The 22088-nt window shown below is 29.1% G+C and overlaps 2 protein-coding genes across 15 annotated transcripts in view; one reads left to right on the top strand and one right to left on the bottom strand.

The window, feature by feature from the left end:
• The window catches only part of LOC107445793 (uncharacterized), a gene marked incomplete in the record, with an annotated part of 113617 nt that extends 101269 nt beyond the window's left edge, over positions 1–12348 (bottom strand). The window contains 1 exon segment of the mRNA XM_071182450.1: positions 12166–12348. Coding sequence (XP_071038551.1) covers positions 12166–12178 — 13 coding nt within the window.
• LOC107436498 (sulfotransferase 1C2A) overlaps positions 1–22088 on the top strand; it is a 128555-nt gene that overhangs the window by 89604 nt on the left and 16863 nt on the right. The window contains exon 1 of one of the 14 annotated variants that reach the window (XM_043050689.2): positions 55–367. The exons of 9 other annotated variants lie outside the window; for them this stretch is intronic. In XM_043050689.2, the coding sequence (XP_042906623.1) occupies positions 365–367 (3 nt within the window). In that variant the 5' untranslated portion in view covers positions 55–364. Of the gene's footprint in view, positions 1–54; positions 368–17604; positions 17809–17834; positions 17934–17963; positions 18024–21580; positions 21919–22088 lie in introns of those variants that run through there. 4 more of the 14 variants (XM_043050697.2, XM_071182447.1, XM_071182442.1 and 1 more) reach the window with 4 other exon arrangements.

The raw sequence follows: 22088 nt of genomic DNA, 5'->3' as shown, positions 1-22088 counted from the left end.
ATTGGTCCAATATGATTGGTCGGCTGAAATGCAATCGATAGAATGATTAGTGTCTCAAATTGAACTATGCGACTTATTAATTCTGCAAATATCTTTTCTCACATTTCCTTTCTCTTTTCTAAAAATTTTAGTTACATTGAATTACTCAAAATTATGATAAATTCTAAATATATTTAAAAATAAAAGTAAACTTAGAGCAGTACTGGTAAAAACATTGTAATTTTTTCAGTTATTTTTTAATTTTAATACATTCTTAGTTAGCCCTCAAGTCTCACCCTCATTAACAATCTGAAAGTCAGATTATTCCAAATAAAAGGCTTTAGTGGGTAAATATTAATTTCGTCGTACGACGTTGTAGTTGTTAATGGTGAGTATTTTAATAGCCTCCATTTAAAATCTTCCTCTGCTACTGCATCTCCTGCTCATATGCTTTGTTGCTAATTTTAAAATTTTTAATAAATAAATAATCTGGTTAATAATATAATAAATAATCTGGTTTCTTGATTCGATAACAATGAACCGTTATATTTCAATTTCATCAAGTTTTTCTTGAATTGAATTTTCTCATCTTTGATAATTTTTGGGACATGCGGTACTATTAATTTTAAGAATACCAAAAAGGTGGAAATGATTTAATTTTTAAAGTGAAGATTAGTTTATCATTTTAATATAAATAAAGGTTGCTTTTTTTAAAAAAAATGCTATAAATACAAAGGAACTTGTTTCTTATACATAATCGCAAATTGTACTTTTATTTTAATTAATTCAATTTTTATTGTAAACTATTCAAGAGTAAACTATTCATAATTTTTTATAACTAAACTTACCAAATACAGTTAAGTCATAGAAAAAAGTTAAGTCATGGAAAATTATTTCAAATTGTTTTCGTTTTAAATAAATAGCGGAACATAATTAAATCAAAATCTTTTTCATTTAATCAGCTTCTAAAAGCAAATAAAATTAATAACAGATGCTAATAAAACAGTTAATTAACCAAATATAACGTAATTATCTCTTTCTTCGGCCAATCACTAATTACCATAAAGAGATGTTTGATGTATTGCATTTCATTTCAACATCGATTTTTCCGCATCGATTCTTTTACAAAAAATGAATCGAGGATTTTTTTTTCTTTTGTTCTTTAGCAACTCTTCATGAATTAATAATGAGTTATTGAAGAAAATCTTACAAAAAGCGAAATATTATCAAGACGGTCGGGTTTATACATATGCAATGTACTCTCCCATCATCATTGTCATAAGATTTTTCTACGTTAAATTTCCAATCCATTATCATTTTATACGTCTCCTTGCAAAATGAGTTTTGAGTTTCACGACAAGAAGCCTTATTGTTATTTATAGTTTGATGCAGAGCTGAGGATGTATGATTAGTACATTTTCTTGTGAATTTTATCACTACTATTGTATGGTCTTCTTCGAAGTAAAATGTGATACTTTAATACTTAATTTTATAAAAACTTTATTTGCTTCAAAATATACACAAAAAAGAAGTCTACATGTTTTGAGCGCTCAAAGATAAGAGCTTATTTTCAAGACTCGATGGACGTAAATGTGGTTAAAGAGATTTTAAAGAAAAAAACGTAAAGTGGCCAAAAAATGGATAATGAAAAACCAAACTGAAAACAGAAAATAAAAAATAAATAAAGTTTCAAATAACAAAATGAGGAAAACCGCAGCTTCCCAAAGAGGTGAATCAGTGCAAAATGCACTGTACGTCCAAGCGCTTTAGAGAGGTGGTGAGGAACTCACGTTATTAACAAAGAAATATATATTCATATGAGTGAAACAAGATTCCAGGGCTCCAGAGCATCAATATGAGCTGATTTAGTTGGGGTAGAAATCATTTTGACGTAGCGTGAGGAAATGCATTTTGCTCCGATTCGCCTTTTACGGCTACCGTGGTTTTTTTTAGTTTTTCTTTTCATTTTTCGTTACCAAATTTACGTTATCTGTTTCAAATCTCTTTAGCTATCCTCATTCACGTCTGGTGAGTTTTGAGAATGGGCGCCTATGTTTTAGCTTTCGAAACATTTGTTTTGAACAAATGAAATCTTTATATTATCGAGTTCATCTTTCCGACTCAGTTTCTTGGGATTATTCATTTAATAATACCTAAATCTCTACTTTTTGCAAATTCGCGTGTTTGGATTTTTTTCACTACTTCGCTATATTGTATTCTATAATTGTCAATACGCGTAGTATATTGTTTCACCTAAACGTTTCATTAGTTTGCGTTTCTATATCCAACTCTTTCTTTTTTTACAGTTCACTACTAAGTCTAATCCATACAAAATAATTCATTGAATTATGAATAAATTATATTAAATACGTACAACACAACATAGGTACAATTCTTGATCGTAGGTGTACTGTAACCATTTACCATTTTTCTACGTACCTTTACCTTTACCGTTTTTCTACGTATCATAACCATTGGAATTTATACAGTTTATAATATCCTTTCCTTTTAACTGCTTTTAAATTTCATGATTAAATTTCCTTCATCAAACATCACTCTCTCTGACTGGTTCAAAAATGGTTCTCAAGATTTTCCTCTCCTTGGTAATCTACATCTGTTCATGTTTTTGGTTCAAAGTCCAAGTCTACGGTTATCTGCATAAGGCGTTTGCTTAATTTCTGACACCATATCATTTTTCTCAGTTACAATTGGCCCTCAATTAACTTGCTACTATAAAGAAATTTAAAAGTCGATTTCTTGAAAAAATGTGTAGTTATCGAGTGCCAAAAAAAAGACACAAACAGTTCTGAAAATTTATTTAAAAAATTTGAAATGAGATAATATCTTAGGCTTTACTTATTTCTGCTCATGAAACGAGCAATACTGTTCTCGCCAAGCTTTAAAAATAGATATACACTTCATCAACAAAATGTGTCGCTAGCTGGAAAAGCAATAAAACAGTGTTTTTCGTTGCACATTAAATCATTCCGATTCAAGTGTTTGTACGAGCAATTTTTTAGTTCGTCCACGCGAAAGGTGGTTAACCATTGGTTAATTTAATACCATTTTTATAATCAGTTTGAAGCACCATATTATGACTGACCTTGTATTTTTTTTCTAAACTTTGTAAATTTCAAACGAAACTTTTTAAACAATTTTTAGGATCGGGGTCAAAATTTCTCCCTATAGTCGCTGTGTCCAAATGTCAGAACCATAGCACAAATGGTAGTGGTTAAGGTTCAGCATAGCATTCCAAGACAACAAACTCACAGGAAATATTGAGTAAACATAAGAAAAAAAAGAAGAAAAAAGTTTAAGAAAAATGAATCGAGGCAGAAACGTATACTTTGCTGCATTCTGTGTAGGAAACCAATTTCGGTCTCACCAAACAGTAAAATTTGTTATGAAGCTCAAAAAACTATAAAACAATATTATGAGCTGCACGTTAGGTCATTCTGAATGAAATATTTGCGCAAGCGTTTGTTAATTTCCTCTCTCCATTTTTTTTGCCGTAAATAATGGTTATTTTGAAAACAGAAAACATTGCATCACACCTCTCTCAGTCAAAAGCAAATAGCACCATCTGTTGAAAAACTTTGTTACTAATTTTAAAACTTTATATTGATAAATAATCTGGTATACTAAGCAAAATACAACAAATCGAGCTTTTCCATCCCCTTTTGTTCATCTTTAATTCATTTTTTACTCCGTATGTCGTTTTTCTTATACTTGGTAAGTTACAATTTCTAGATTCTTCCTCTAAAACATTCCCGTTTATTGTAAAAATATGCTTATCAGCTGTTTCTAACCTTAACTTTGACTGTAAAAATTTGCATCGTTTTGTTCGATGATTTTACAAAACGATACCTGAGCTAAAAATCGTTTTAAATGGAGAAACACTCCTTGCACATTAATGAAGTAATTCGTGTTTGGAATTTCCTGGCACATTCCACAACCTCATTTCCGAAGTGGAAGTTTATCTTCTCGAGTCTTCTACAAGCAAAGGATCTTAATTCTCTTCAAGAAGAAAACGTTGACAGCATAGAGGCAACTAAGTGATTGATTGCTCTTTCCTGCCTTTGAAACTTAGCGTACCTGCCATTGTTAGCTGTTACACAATAGCACTGAAACCCTTGATTATTAAAGCAGTACCCCTTTTAAAATATGAACTAATTATGCTGATGCCTAACATTGAAATTTAAGTCTCCTGCTGTGGTAAAAGACACATTAATTTCCCAAAAGAATGGATTGGATGTGAGTTGATTCTTGAGAAACATTTGTGAAAATTTATTATTAATCAGATTTACTGCGACTGATTATAAATAAGTATGACAATTAATTCCTACAGTGAAAATTACAACTAGGAAAGTAACGTAATTAATTTTTTTTCGATTTTGGTATAATTGTAGAGTGGAAATAGAGAAAAGAAGGATGAAAAGAAATGGAACAAAATAAAGAAAACGTTTCTATTCCGCCTTAGCATTAATGTGATTTTTATTTTTGGCATCAAAACGTCTATTTCTACAACAGGAAACATCTATTTCTACATTATTCTGTTTCTGCTTTTAATAATGAGGAATTTTTTGTCAGGACAAACTTTTATATATTTTAAATTCCTTGTTAAAATTGGTATTCAGTAAGATTTGATTAATGTTTAATTTGTAAATTAATGCTTAAGTGAGAATTAACTTTGATCAATGAATTTTCTTGTAAGAGTAAGAATAAATTAGAATATTCGTAAATCTATATATTTGAGGATGAAGTTTAAATGATGTTTCCAGTTTCCTATCAGAAAATTAAATTAGCTTACGATGATTTTAATCCCTGTTTTGCTAGTTCATTTCTTAGTTATGGTTGTTCACAGTTTAGATACATTTTTTTTGTTCTTCACAGATAATAATTTGCGTTTCACTTAGGTAATAAGTTTTTTGATTTTATATTTTCCATGAATTCTAAAAAATATATAGATATTATTTACAAAATTGAACAAATCTCTACAAAACTGAACAAACTCTCATTACAAAACTGAATAAATCCAAACATTCATAAAAAATTATGTTTTGAAGGTTTTAGTGTGCTTGATTTCATAAGCATTGTAAAATTCAAGTCAATTTAGAAAAAAATGTGGATTATTTTTTACTTTTTTGTTTAATCGCAGTTGTTTGAGAATTTTGTTCGCTGTCAAGTTTGTATATCTGCTTGAGATACAATTTTCTGACTTGAGTATGCCTGCTTAAGATACAATTTTCTGACTTTAAGATCTACAATAGACTGATCATAACACACGGTTCCCAGTAGATCGTTAAAGTCAAGCATCATTGGCTGTGATCAGTGAGGGAGTGGGTGACCACTTTGATTAACCTGCGAAAGAATCAAGGCTGCGCGGCATCTGTCCTCGTTAAATTGTTCTACCTTAAAGTGCTCGACTTAGCGGGCACGTTGCCTGGCTGCTAAAGAGGGGGAGCAATCCCTTCAACAGATAATCAAAATTGTGATGGCATGTCCAGATAATCCCCAAACTGTCGTGTATTTACCTATTGTGCAACTTTAGTGCGTTGCACTTCTACTTCTGACTTCAAACAAGAGGCGCGATTGGTTTTTCGATAAGGAAAACATTAAGTGAAATGATATCTTCAGGCCAATAGATTAAAACCTTACTGTGCACAAAAAAATATGTTTCTTTAGGAGTATATGATTAGATATATTTACATTTCAATGTTAGATAAATGAAAAGATTAGAGATATAAATTTTAATTTTTTATGCAATCGCAAAATTTATTAGTTCAATGTACCAATATTAAGTCAACGCTCCAAATCACTAAGATTGCCAAATTTAAGAGAATATAATTATGAAACCGAAATTTATTCGAGATCTCCTTTTAACTATCATCGATTATTATGATTGTATGCGATTAATTATTGTCTAAAAAGGTTAAAGGTCTAATAATATAAATGTCTTCCTAGATAAGAACACTATTAAGGCATGAAAGGCAAGTCAAATGTTGCGTTCAAGGAATATCTTTAGCTAAAAAGTAAATATCAATGAAATATGTGAGTCCAAAAAAAAACTTTTATTTTTGTTAAAAATTTAAATTTCTGTTAGGAACAACTAGGTATAATTAAAATTTAGAAATAATTTAAATTGTTTTAAAAAATATCACGGACACTAATTTATGAGGAAAATCAGTGCATTCTGTCAAATTAAGTCAAGTATCATTTATTTCAAGTGTCATTCATTTCAAGCACTACAAACCTATCAAATCGAATTTTTGTGCAAAATTTTTATTCTAGTTTTCTTTAATTAAATACAATATTTTTTAAAAATACAAGAAATAGGAATTATCTACTTTTTAGTGATAAGAATGCTAATCAAAATACGAAAAGAAAAATCTACTTTTCAATATTAGTATCTGGCCTCCAAATCATTATCACTTCCTTGAATATCTTCCTGATGTTTGTTTTATTAAGAAATTAAGAATATCATTAATAATTTCATAATTTATTCAATTTATTTTCGGAAAATCCATTTAGCTTTCATTAGTTCATAATTTACATAAACTTAATTAGAATATATTTTTATTATAATAGTGAAATGATAAAATCATGGAACTTGAATTCATTTGATTTAAATTAAATATAACTTACTCTTACTGATTCCAAGAATTAAAACGACCACAATAATCCAGCGATACATATTTTAGCAACCTATATGGAAAACGATCTCACTGTCACGGCAGACGATCACAATAAATATTCACATTCCATCCAGCTTCGCAATAACTCAACTCCTCTCTCTCTTGTCCTCAAACCACTCTTTTGTAACTACTTTAGAACACGCTACAACTTGACTATTGCCTGCGGAGTCGGCTTGCGGGCTTCACAAAATGATGCTCCTGCTTTCGGGAACTGAGGAGAACATGAGAAGAGATGGAAAATGGATCGATGGCGTGACGTAATGAGTTGTGGGGTGGTGTGGGCGTAACCTTAACGGGATGAACCGTCGCATGACAATTCACCGGTACTTTTTTTTGGCAAAATCGGAAAAGTTCGGTCCCCGCCCCTCTTAAAAATGGTACGGAGCCTTTAGAAGAAAAGTTTTTCTGTTGAGTTGAGAAGGGAATGGATTAAGTGGCCTTGAAACCGATCGGGTTGATGTTTACGACTAGCCGAATTTTTTAATTTTAATCATTTTTTAATTTTAATAATTAAATGGTAAAAGAACAACAATATAAATGCTGAAACTACAATATGAATTTACAGCTTTTATTGAGTACTATGAGCACACTGTAAAAAATTCAGGAAAATTTTGTAGTGATTAGTACTGTAAAATAAAGTCTCTAACGGCACTATTGAACTTGTTCAATAAATTATACAGGAAGAGTATAGTCGAGATTAATACTAATAAATTGCCATGGCAGTTTTTTTCTCATCCACTCTGAGGTCAAGATTGGTTTTCTAATACATTTTATTGTATTTTTAAACTGCCCACAACGTGTGACGATATAATCATGAGTTAGTGCTTTGGTTTGGTGATCACTGAGTGGTCCTTTCACTCATGATTTTTCTATTTTTTATGGCAACAAATATTGAATTTGCAGTAAGAATAACTGATACCCAGTAGGTATTATCGTAAATGTTTCTTTTATTATACAGTATATTATAATTACTTGACATTTGCAGGGCTAAAGAGAATACAAGGGCTAGTTCACTCCGCTCTTAGAGCTGAAGCTACGATTTCCCTCCTCATGACGTCACTGTGTCCACAGATCTCGGAGATCGNATGGAGGTGCTCTACGTGTTCTATTTCAGACCGCGGCAAGAGATACTTCAAAGGAGTGAACCAGCCCTTCTATTCTCTTTAGCCCTGTGACATTTGTACCTTATACCGATAAAAGAATTATTCTTAATATAAGCATGTCATTGCACAGAATGGAAAAACTCTATCTATTTGCTCGGTGTGAAAGAGTCTGTAAGAGTCTAAATGTGATAATTTTTAGTAAAACCCACGTAAGGACATTTACTAGGGGACAAAAGACATGGAACAAGGACTAGGGGGTAGGGTACATGGAATAAAACCATCTTTTAGAATAATGGACTCGTTGCATATGTATAGTATAAACAAGTACAATTGAAACTAGTACAACTAGTACAAGTGAATAGTATAAACTTGAGATACAAAGTGAATACTTGCAATTTTAACTAAAAATTACATTGGCGCATTACAATTAGATTGGCATTTTATTTGGCTGAATTGCCTTAATTCTTAGCAAGAAAGAACAATAAAACATATGTTCTATTTCACCTGCGTTGATGATAAATTTAAACTGGCATAGGCTTAAGCATTATCAGAACGATACACTCGCATAACTGGAATGTATTGTCCAGTTAATTTGATTCGATCGAGCTAGCCCTACACGCACGTGGTTCTATCTATGAATAAAAATCTTTCCCTTTCATGGTGAAAATATTCTCAAAATGGGAAGTATCAGAATGAGGGGTAATTACAATCTAAAATTATCTGTTTTATAGTGAAAATTAGTAATTTTAAGGAGAAAAGTATTTGCTTTATAATGAAAAGCAACTACTTTATAGAGAGAATTATACTTTCTGACAAGGCACGATGAATTTGCTCTATTTAATGATGCATATATTGCAGAACACTGTTCCACTTTAAAATACATGTACATATAGAAAAAAAGAAAATATGCTCCATACAAATAGGTCCCTTCATGTATGCGTGCAACACAAGTTTAAACACAGTGGAAGCATAGTTTTACGTTGCTCGTTTCGTACGTTATACCACTTCCTGCATAAACTTCTGCTGGTCTGTGAAAATTGCTTATACTTATAATGTTAAATTATCCCAGATGTTAAGCTACCCTTTTTAAGAAAATCCTTCTTTATATGTTTTTCTAACAGATCAAAATCATATTTTCTCTACAGAGCTCGTATAAACTTTTTTCAGCATTTTCTTTTTCTCTGTCTTTTTTAAGACTTTTTTATTAGCTGTTTGAAGCTTTTCTGACATTCTTTCTATTCTATCATATTGTCCTTTAGTCTGTGAGATGACATTTCTCCCTTGAGTCAAAATGAAGAGGTTAATATGATGGGTAGTAAAAGAAATAATGGGAGCTTAAATTGTAAAATTTGCAAGTGGAATTTTTTTTCCAGCAAATTTCTATCTTCTTCAAATTATCCAATCATTATAAGAACGCTACACTAAACATCTGATTAGATAATCATTTCTTTTTCTTGATTTTAGTGACCTGCAAGATGCTTCTAAAGCAACAAAAAAAATGTTCTGGAACTTCTGAATTTGATTTCTACAGCGTTGGACAGTATTAATTAAAATGAACTACAAATGGGTTTAATAAAGCTTCTTGGGGTTAATTGCTTCACGGTAGCCAACAGGAACATTTACCTTTCGGAAAAAAATCACACGTCTGAAGATCGTCCGAAGTCGAAGACGCGTATATCGACTACAACATACATCCCCTTTATTTTAATTTTCTTCAGTATTTAATTTGATGTCTGCTCCAGATGATAGTGATAAAAACGATGAAGATGAGCAAAATACATCGGAGGATATGCAGACAGGTGATGAAGAGTTTTCAGGCATAACAACTCTGAATTATTTGCGAACGCAAACCATAAAACAAATTTTCAAACAATAGTAAGTCTTGAAAGAGATATTGTTCTAATTGTATCTAAAAATAAAAAGCATGTAAAGATTATATATTTTTCCTACTAGTCCATCCCGCAAGTATAAATTTTTAAAAAATTTTCTTAGATTTTTTTTTTACCCCGATTTTACGTTACTCCGCTTAGGACGTTTTTTAATGCTATTGAAAATGTAAAATCTGAGTTCTACTATATACTTACAGAGAATTAAAAACATCGCGCATACTTTGCTGTTTTTGCTTAACTAACACTCTGAAAAATTAGATCGAAGGGCTAAAATCTTATATCATGCAAACTCGTTGCATATGGTATATGTATACATAAACACAAAAAAATAAATAAATGAATGTAAATGATAAAAATGAATAAAAATGTTTCAATTTTTTTAACACGTTATTACACTTTCAATAAATTAAGTTCGAATTTAAACTGTATCGTCATACAAATAAGATACAAATGGCATAAGCCACAAATCAAATATGTACATAAACATGATTAAAACATGTGAAATTGTACATAACAACCCATAACCCTCCAAAAAATAAGATTTGGAAATTTAATTCATCATCTAAAAAGATTCTTGTTTACCTCAAACTAATTATAAGTTGTAAATACGCTTCTCTTATTTGTTATTTTTTGCTATTGAAGAGTTGTGCATTGATGATATAAGATGTTTAGCTATATTAGATTAGAATTTTAAATATCATTCCTCCTCTAAAATAATAAAAATTCCCCCTTAAATAGCAAAGACTGTTCCCTAAATCTAGTTTACAATTTTGAAACTACATGTTTGTATTTTTTTAAAAATTATCCCTCCAAGAATAGGTATGGTGAAGAGCCCCCTAACCCCCCCCCCCTTGATTCCCACTCTGCCAAGTAAATTCAGGTAAAGATTGAAACATAATAACAGTGACAAATTTTCTGCAATCCTAATAGGTTCCCATGCATAGCCATACTTAAAATTGTAAAATAGTCTCAATGGACCCAGGATCCGGTTGAAAATGCCTGAAAAAAAAGGAACTTTATTATACTTATATAAAACTTTTCTACAAATAAATATTAATTAATGTTATTATGAGGAAGAAATAACAATAAAAACTAATAAACCTTTACTTTTTCACAAACATAACAAATGAAAGTGATAAGTATTAATAAAAGAGATGGAAGAGAATCAAAGCCTTAACACTTTTTAAAAAGTCTCTATCAAAAGTTTTTAAACATATTATAAGACATTTTGTATTTCGAGCAATTTTTTTTCTGTAGCCGTAAAATTTAAGTTCAGCCCTCAGGGCTGGATTACCCATTAGGCCAGATTAGCCCATGACCTGGAGCCACCAATGATTACGGTCCCCCTTAAAATGGATTTTTTGAAAATAAATTTTAAAAAATTGAATAAAAGCAAGGATTTTTCACATTTTTTCGAAATGTTATGATTATTTTTTTGTTCTAATTTAATAAAATAAAGTAAAATTTAATTTATTACCATTTACTTTTATTTTAAATATACTTTCTTAAATGAAAAGATATATAAATACTTTTATATTTGAATAAATAAAAAATATACGAGAAAAAAAATTAATCTAAGGGCCCCAAAAATTTGAATGGCCTAGGGCCCCACGTGCGCTTAATCCGGCCCTGTCAGCCCTGTACCATCTATCGAGCTGACTACTGTTTTCGTTTACATTGAGCCATAGCATTGTGTGCTTTAATATGTGACTGTATTTTTAACATTGTATGCATTTGATTCACCTCAACACAGCTCAAATTATGTCTTAACTCAGTTTAAGTTTACAACAAACTAGTGGGCTGTGCCCCCTGCTCGCTAANAAATTATGTCTTAACTCAGTTTAAGTTTACAACAAATATTACTCAATTTTAATCATTTTCAATTATTACGGAGATTTTGCACTTTTTCGTTACAGTCCGTACTCTCCCATGCGTAAGATTTGAAGTAATTGACGCATGCGCCAATTCTGGAGAAATGCTCGTGCTCCTGTTTAAAAAAAAAATCAAACTTACGTGAATGAAAAAAATAGATTCTGCAAAAACCTGTAAGTTAAAAACCGCTAATGTAGTATAATATCATCTTAATTTCGACCGCAAAATCAAAACAAACGTTTGCAATGGAATGTTATGTAAGTTAAATTTTTTCCAACTAAATCGTATAATTAAAATATATACATTCTGTTATTTAAATAAGTGGGAAAATATGAACCTTCTTATGAACTTAGTGTAATTAGACAACCATAATTTTAAATTAAAACCAATAAAATTAATTTTTTGATTAAATCAATTCGGAAGTAGGATTAAACAAAAAAACAACATTTAGCTGCTGTGAGTAGCGTGCTTGTAGCTTTGTAAAACCACGCTAACAAAACGCTAAGATACGTAGGATCGAAAAAAATCTTTCGTACAGGCGCAATTTGCTTCAAATCTTTCGTACAGGGAGTGTATAGTATCAACGTAAACTCCCAATTAATTAAATCATCTATTTTAAATACATACCTCTTTTATTCATTGCAGTACATAATGCTTGCTACTTAATTTTAAACATGCTGAACAATTTGTTCTAGGTACCTTTGAGACTCGCAACAACTGAATTTATTCCAAGACTTGCAATTTGTTTGAAAGTCGTTTCATGATAACTCACGATATTTCAAAATTAATCCTAAAAGCTGGTACTGAAATAAAGATGAGATGTAAGAGATACCTGAGTTAAGCTTTAATTCTCATAGGAAATATGTACTACTACTTGCTCACGAAGTAAAATTAAAACATAGATAATTTAAATAACTTTAAGAAGACGTAATTCTTGTGGTTCACTGTACTCGAATTACCTTTGTTTTAAACTTTCCGCATTCAAAATTGTATTAACTGGTGCATGCACAACAAATTCTTTAACAAATTAAAAATATCTATTAACATGGTTGAATTGTAAGCAATGAAATGCTAAAATGTTCGTGGTCAAAATTAGCATTTCTTATTATATTTTATTTTTGATAATTAATCAAATTACTTTTATTATTCAGGTAGATAATTTAAAAATACTCACATTATATTGATTAAATAGATAATTTACCCTTAATTGTAGTACTATTTGGGTGTTTAGGTAATTATTTAGATAATTGAAGGCTACTAAATGCAATAAATTATTAATCCAGATAATAATCAACGACAACAATAAAATCTACTCCTTAAGACGTTTTTAGGCTTTCCAAATGCCTAAATTTTAGACATCTTCTCATTTATAGCTTTTTATAAAATAAAAATAATAATTTAAGAAATAGATTTTTAAATAATAGATTTCTATAAAGAACAGATTTATTTAAAATTAGGCAATGCTCCTACAAATTAAATAAAATTAAGAAAAAGAACTTTCTATTTTTAAATTGAAGAATCATTCATTTATATTTAAAAAAACGTAGATAAAAATTCCATTTCGGGAAGTATATAAATGATTCATCAACTTCGATGAATATAAATTCATCAACCATTATCAAAAGAATAAGTGAATCATTTATTTTAACGATTATGATTGAATCGTTCCTTTCACCCAGTATAAATAAATAATCTAATTTACATTTATAAAAAAAACACACACACACAAGACTAGTTTAAATTGTTATAAAATAAAATATGTTTTAACGAGTATAAATGAATCATCCTAAATGAATCATCTATTTCATTGAGTAATCGATCCTCCATTTCAACGAGAATAAATTATATATATGTCTCAAGAAGTATATTTAAATCACTAGTTTTAAAGAGTGTAGACTAAACATCATACATATAAAACATATTTTATTGACTGTAAATTTATCTTTCATATAACCAACTATAAATTAATTATTCATTCCAACGAGTATGCAATTAGTTTTACTGTAAATAAATATATCATGACACTTGATTCAAAAAATATAAATATTCAATTTATCATTCATTTTATTCAGTAAAAATGAACCATCTATTTTAACGAATATATATTTTATATCAACAAGTCTAATTAAGCCATCTATTTTATTCATTAAAACTAACCTATAAAACATATTTTATTGACTGTAAATTTATCTTTCATTCCACCAACTATAAATTAATTATTCATTCCAATGAGTATGCAATTAGTATTACTGTAAATAAATAGATCATCAACACTTGATTCAAAAAATATAAATATTCAATTTAACATTCATTTAATTCAGTAAAAATAAACTATCCATTTTAACGAGTATATATTTTATATCAACAAGTCAAATTAAGCTACCTATTTTATTCATTGAAACTAAACCTCCTATTTTAACAAGTATAAGAGCAAATTAAACTATCCATTTAAAAAAAATATAAAAATAAACTGTTTAAAATGACGCAAATAAACCAAACTTGTTAACCATATATTATAAATAAATCATCAATTTAAAAATTTTCATTTAATTCATTAAAATCCCAGCATTATATTTAAAAATGGAAACAATTAAACTGAATAAATTTTTTAAAAGTTAATGTTTTTTCATCAAAAAGTCATTAGTTACTACTAGATTTATTAAACAAACATAAACATAACCTAATTTAGATTGCACAAACAAGCTTATTAAATTTAGATGATAACAAAAATAGAAATCACTGCATCCAAACATAATCAATTCTTATTTCTGACAAGATACTCATAATTTCCGTCAAGATAAAAGAGCTTGAGCCGTCCATTTTAAAAATATATATAAATAGCCTGTTTAAAATGTCGTAAATAAACCAAACTTGTCAACCATATATTATAAATAAACCATCAATTTAAAAAATTTCATTTAATTCATTAAAATCTCAACATTATATTTAAAAATGGAAGCAATTAAACTGAATAAATTTTTTAAAAGTTAATATTTTCTCGTGAAAAAGTTGTTAGTTATTAATAGATTTATTAAATAAACCTAAACATAACCTAATTTAGATTACACCATCAACTTTATTAAATTTAGATGAAAACAAAAATTATTATTACTAGATTTATTAAATAAACATAAACATAACCTAATTTAGATTACGCCATCAAGCTTATTAAATTTAGATGATAACAAAAATTATTATTACTAGATTTATTAAATAAACATAAACATAACCTAATTTAGATTACACCATCATGCTTATTAAATTTAGATAACACAGATAGAAATCACTGCATTCAAATATAATCACTTCATATTTCTGACAAGATAGTCATTATTTCCGGGAAAATAAAAGAGCTTGTGTTTCGATAAAACGGCCGTATTGATTCTATTATTGATCATGACACATGCAACAATGTTTGCGGCTTGTGCGAAAAGCTCCAGCTGTGCTAAACGCTGTGGGGCTGTTGCATTTAAGGAATCCAAAGAAAATAAGTAAATTATATGAAAGGGAGGTGTGAATAAATTTGTTTGCAATTACGCGGAACAGTGGTTCGCGTAAGCTATGGAATCTTTAACATTTATTCAGTATTGAAAGCTAAATGTTTATTGTTGTGATTGTTAAGTACTTTTTTTGAAATAAAGTTAAAAAATGAAAATAAAATTTTTAAATTTATAAGTGATTAAAAAAAACTAAATGACTTTTTCGACTTATTATTAAAAAATTATGGTTTTTATATTTAGATGCTTCCTATTCGGCGTTTCTTTTGATTTGCGGAAATAATTGTGATGCAAATATAATTTCTCATAAACTTGAAATTAATTTTAATTTAAAAAAAAATCAATTATTTTAATATAGTATAGTAAATTTTATAGGCCCAAATATTATATTTATTATACTATAATTGCATTATTAAGACTTCTGTGCTCATTACAATACGCTTACGTGTATTGTAATGTTTACGAACAATAATTGCAATAATGTTTACGTGTAAAGACTATGTTTTCTATTTCATTAATTTGAGTTTTTAAACTTAACTAATATAAAAACGTTTGTAATAAAATGTGTTTTTAAAGTTTAAAAAAATATTTTAATGGTTAGGAAGTAAATGAACTTGTTAACCGATTAATGGTGAGGCGCGAAACTTTCTCGATTATGATAAAAACTTGATCTAACTTCGTCCATCTTAGCATTTATTGATGAAAAAGAGTAAAGAAAAGCTATGTACAAAATTTACATGGAGCAGAGCTCCTGGAAACGCATTCACTACATCATTATCAAAAGACAAGTGCTCACTTTTTTTATGCTGCATACAGTTGTTATTTTTTCATATCATGTGATCTACAATACCCAGACTTCTTTGTTAGAAATGACACAGGAAGATGTAATCATAAGACAGGATGAAGATGTATTAAGATCTCAAAATATCTATTAATTTGAATGAGTTTCGGTTTCATAAGGCATTTTACCACGTAATATGGCTTTATTTCATAAATAAAGATTACATTTCTGTTATGTGAAAGAGACTATTTAAAGCATTTAATTGGCAATTCTTCCGTCCTCATGATAACGGTTTACCGGAAATTCTGGTTTCTGAAATTATAGTTCTTATTACCTCACATTTAAGTGAAAAATACGAAATTGAAAAGTAAATTTAACCGAATAAATGATTTTTATGCCATGCTTTGAAGTTTCATGATAAGTTTACCAAATTTTATCACAGGTTATATGACCTTATTTCATTGTTAATTTTACCAAAATCATCACCATTGTGCTTCCAGAAAGATAACCGAGCGTTTTGATGCTCCCAAAAAGCCAGAAATACTGTAAAATGTATCATAATCTGGCAATTTTAACCATACTTTTTTCTCCGTGCAAATAGTATCCCTTTGATTATTTCCTAAATAAGTTATAATAAAGGTTGCAACATTCATAAAATATTCGAGATAAAGTTTGAAAAGTTCGTTGTAGCACGAATCACTCACACAGAAAGAATAAATTCAAGTAAAATCACCTAACTGTATAGTACAGACATGTCCGGTAAAAACTCTGATTTCGTAAAACCAAAATATACAGTATGAAAAAAATTCATTTGGTAACTTTTCTTATTCATATGGTAATGATTTACAGGAAATTTTGGTTTTCAAAAATATACTTCTTATTAGCACATAATTAGTAGGAAATACAAAACTGAAAAGTAAATTCANTTTTTTTTTTTTTTTTTGCGTAAAACAATGTTTTCAAAAATTTTTATTCATTTTCAAGTTTTAAAATTTTTGCATTTTTAATAAAATTGAAAAGTTATGCATGCAAGAAGTACGGCATTACATATGCATATGATATTTATTAAAGAATAAATTGACTTTCAAATATACTGTAAATATACATCGTAAAAACTGAAACGTAATTTATATCTTTAAAAAAAAATAAACTTACATAAAAATAAACATACATTTTAATAAGTAATAAATATTTATACATAAATTTTTTTATCGTAAAATGTTTTTTGATTATATTATGTTATAAATTAGCTTTTTTAATTAAAGATCTTAAAAGCAAAATCCTAATTATTTAACGAGCCACGAATTAAAACTATCTTCTACAATCTATGTTCTGAAAATGACATGTTGAAACTACCACCCCGAAAATATATTTAGTCCGTTAAAAATAATCCATACTAACTTAAAGTATTAAAAAAATCGAATTTTGGAATATAAAAACTAAGTTAATTTTTATAAATTGATGTAACACCTTTCCTCAAAACTTTAAAAAAAAAACTTTTGTATTCAGAATAATGTTTCTATTACTCAATTAAATTTTATTGTTTGTTTTAAAAAGAAATAAAAAAGAAAATGATCATGAAAACTGCACGAAGAAAATATCGATATCTTTATTAAATTTAATGAAAAATATATTTACTTTAACAGATCTAATATTTTTACTTAAGAGATAAGGCATCTCAAAAGGGTGTTGAAAGCCAATAATCGAGCTTATTGAAACTTTTTCGATAAGCAAAGAACATACAGAAACGGTGAGATAAAGGAAACGATAATAAAAATTCACAGTTTATTTTCTAGAAGGAAAAAAAATCGGTAATTGGTAATCGGTATTTGAAATCAATATTTGTGCACAAAATTTGTAAAAAGCATGGAAAATATCTGCGTACTTAGCATTTTAGAAATTTCAAGGAACTGCAAATTTAGCATTTAAAAGTTTTATAACAATGAATTTATACTAAATTAAAGCAATGACTGTGATGACACTGCATGACACGTGAGTCAATATTCCACTCCCTAATTGCTTTAACCTTGTTGCATTTCCGCTCGAAATGTAATCAAATTGTATCAACGTCATATAATATCAAATTTTTAGGCCTTTTTTCATCTTAATTCAGTTTGGTATGTTGAACTTGTGATGAAATCAATTCTATGTTATATTTATGGATGCAAACTGCATTTAAAATTTTTGTATGTATATGCTTTGTTCGAGTAGGTAAAACACTCCACCCAAATTTCTAATTTACAATATGTTAACTAATCTTACAACTTAACTGTCTAAAAATTATACGTAATAAAACCATATGCTAAGCATGATGTGCTGATAATGCATTCACCCTTTCTTTCTATTTTTCCTTTTGTATATATGTAAATATGTAATTTTAAATATTTAACAATAATAAAATAAATTGATCAATTTTGGGAACGACGAAAAGTATTAAAGTATTATCTTCAAAATAGTATTAAAACTTGGAAGTCAGCAAGAAAATTCTATATATATATAATAATACCCTTCTCTATATTTCACTCCATGCTTTGAAACTCTGTATTTAATAAAATAAATATTTCTCTCTGTATTCAATTCTGTTCTACATTAAAACTTCTCTCAATACTTTAATACTATAATATTTATTTAAATAAATACTTACCTCTATATTTATTTTGTACTTTGAAATTCTATATTTATGAATATTACTCTTTTTATTTTACTCTATATTTTAAAATTTGATATTTAATGAAATAAGTACTTGTCTCTATATTTAATTTTGTATTTCAAAACTTTTCATTTATTAATTTCACAAGTTAAAGGTAATTTCGTATTCATATTCCTTCAAAAAAGTTACCGCAGAAAATAATAAATATACAGATTAAAAATATACTGTTTGTTATCATTATAACTTGAGCATAAAATGTATTTTTAATGCTTACTCTTTAATCCAAATTATGAATTTATTATTAGTTATATCGAATTAAAATTATTTTAGTCTAATAGGCAGTTTAGTTCATGCGGTTATTGGATAGCTCCTATTGAAATAAAACTTTCCAGAAGTAAATCACGCATTGCAAAACTTAGTAATCATCGGGCAACTTTATTTTTAAATGGCCGGCATAATTGACTTACAAATTTAAATATGCATAATATATTACCTAAATGTATAGGGTGTTCTCTGAATTATGACCATCTTTGCTATATTTTACGGAATTCTAATAAAAAGAAAGCAAATAAAAAATATGCATCAAGTCATCCAATAATGCTCCAAGTAAAGAAAAAAAACGTTATCAAAACCTGGCGAATCATTACTGTGAAAACGTATCACATCAAAACATGTTTCTTTGCTGAATGAAATAGAGATAAGTTAGAATATTTTTCATAGAAACTCATCTAAGTGCCACCAAGAAATCAGATTGGTTTTGATATTTTCCCCCTCTATTCTTAAGAGTGGATGGACAGATTTATTTATTTCAAATGGTAGCGGTGAATTGACATGTTAAGAAGCAAAAACACAGGAACAAAACAAGAAAGTAAAAAGTCTTTTCCTCAGGAGCGCTCTTGCCTCCCAATATCGCTCGGTAGACGACGACCCGCGGAAGGCCCTGCAGCACAGGATGTGGCCGCCATCCAAAACAGCTTGGCTCTTGCACAGAGAACAAAAGGGATCAGGTGCCAGCCCTAAGCGAAACAGGGGATGGGCAGATTTCGATAGGGTGTATATGTCTTTGACTCACTTTATTTGTGATAATGGTTCTAGAAATCTGGAGCCGGAATTGCCTAGTTGGTAGGGTGCTGTAGTCATATTCGTAAGAATTTTGAATCCAGCCGGCCGAAAACTCTGCGTGTAGTAAATGGTGACTGGTGCACGTTGAAACTGTCGGGTCGCAGATTCCTCTATGTTCCCATGACAAATTTTATCTGTGGGGGTTCTTGACAGGAAATTGATCCATATCTGGTTCAGGTCAAAATAACGATCTATGGATGAATGAATGGGCCCACCCTATCAACAGGTGTGACGTATGTGTGTGGCATAAGTTGAATTCTTGGCCACAGGTGGCGCCACTGGAAAGCAAGAGCAATCGCACGCACAATGCCTTAATGGCATACGACAACAACAACATTCCAGAAATATAAACTAAAAGCTGTCTTGATTAAACAAGAACAAAAAATCAATACTGTGTCTACTTCTTTGACTCCATTTGTGACGATGATTCTATAAACTAATAGCTATTATTACTGAATATCCTGTATGCATATGATAAAATAATATTTAAAAATATTAGTGTTTAGTTTTAACTATCTAATATTTCTCTTTTTCAATTTGAAAGAAACGATCTAGAAGACTTCTTGTTCTAAAAGATAGAAAGATTATAGTGTCGTCTTTGTTTAAGATCTTTTTGGAAACTATAGTCTAGCTGAGGGTGTGAAAATTTAACAAGCTGCTGGCGCGTGATAAAGGTGAGGATTTATTATGTCAAAAGAAAGTTAGGCGCAAGCGTTTCAAATAAATCTTCATTCTTAACACCCTGTAAAGTCGTAAATGTAGTTCTTTCCCTTTTCCCTTTGTACTTCCATCTAAGCGAATAATAATTAGGAAAAATGAATAAATTCATATAGATCATGGAAAAATAAGTTGTTTTCTTTTTGGAAAATTAAAAATGTGTTTAAAATTTAATTTTTTGTGATTATGATTTTTGCTAACAACAGAGAACTAGATCAGTTGACTGCTATCATTAAATCAATTACTATAACTTTGTAGATGTTACCAGTAGTTTGCACTATTTTACTTTGAAATGAAACGCATTCCAATTGGTTGTTGCTAGTAACTGATTAATCATTGATAAATTTTCAGCCAAGTGAGTATGTCAAGTGACGTCATCTTAGACATCTGTATATTCATTTTTAGTTTCAAATCGATAAAAAAAAATAATAAAAAAAATTAAATATGATGTATATTTATATCGTGTTACAATAACATTTGGGGCAAATTTAATTTAATTTCACTTTATATTTTAAACAATCAGTTCCCCCTCCTAAATTTATTTGCATTTTTAATCAATAGATAATATTCTCCAATATTTTAATTAATTTCAGATTAATTCAATTTATTTTCTTTACTTAAACAAGACTGAAAAATTGGAATAAATATTAGCTGGAACCCATCGATTTGATGCTGAGTGGGCTTCAAATCGCCACTGAAAATCGAACTATAGTCCTTCGCAGTGACAGCTCTGCATCTTTAACCATTGAGCCATCGTGGATATTCAGTACTTGAAAGAGTTTAGATGGAAGTGAAATTGTCGTTAATGAGTTTTGATACTAATAAAAAATACGGTATTTTACTTCTACAGTTTCACTTCATTTTATACAAGTTTATAACGGAAAAAAACCCAATGTGCTTTCGTATTTTTCTTTTTCAAAAACTTAGGATTTAAATCATGAAAGCTTGTACTATACTTATACTTGTACTTGTAGCTTGTACACGCAAATACATGATGACATGATGAAATTAATAATCGCTGATTTTAAATGCAAAAATTATTGTTATTTTCTCCCAATTATTGTTATTATATTCGCATTCATTTTCAGTGCTAAAATAGAACAAAATATTTATATTTTAATAGATGATCGAAGTTATGAATATTTTATATTAAATCGCGTTTCAAATGGGTCTATAACAGACTTCAGAAGGCGATTAGGAAAAAGGGTGGAATAAGCTTTTAAAAAAAGGCTTTTTTAAAAGTGCACTTTTACAATATGTAGTTTATCAGGCTTCAGAAGGCGAATAGCGAAAAAGGAGAGTAGTGAGCGGAACGAGTAATCTATCGTGAAGCAATCTTAAGAGGTTGAAAGCAGGAAGCGGAGCCCACTAATGAAATAATCATCAGTTCAAGATGGAAAATAAAGTTTTCTCTCATGACGCCCACGACAAGCGTTCATTTGATGGTATATGACAGTAAAGAAAACGGCTTGACTGTAGATTTGACGATTCTGCGTGTTTAAACGGACCCTGCCCTTAATACTCCAATACGTTACAATTATGCACAAATAACAAAAATTTAAAGAACTTTGTGGTTTAGCTTGAAAAACGGGCCTTGACTGAACAATTATACTGTAAGTAGACATTAAATTACATTTTCTTTTTAAATTGAATACTGTATCACACATGCTTCTTGTTGAAAACAAATTAAAAACAAATATAATTTTGAGAAAAATTCGTAGAACTAACTACAAGAACGCAATTTTCAATTCAATTAACGAATTAATAATTATTTAAAAGTAAG

This window comes from Parasteatoda tepidariorum, chromosome 6 (assembly GCF_043381705.1).
Source record: "Parasteatoda tepidariorum isolate YZ-2023 chromosome 6, CAS_Ptep_4.0, whole genome shotgun sequence".
Classification (NCBI taxonomy): Eukaryota; Metazoa; Arthropoda; class Arachnida; order Araneae; family Theridiidae; genus Parasteatoda; species Parasteatoda tepidariorum.
Note: the sequence above shows the minus strand (reverse complement) of the source record. Positions and strands in the feature narration are given on the sequence as shown.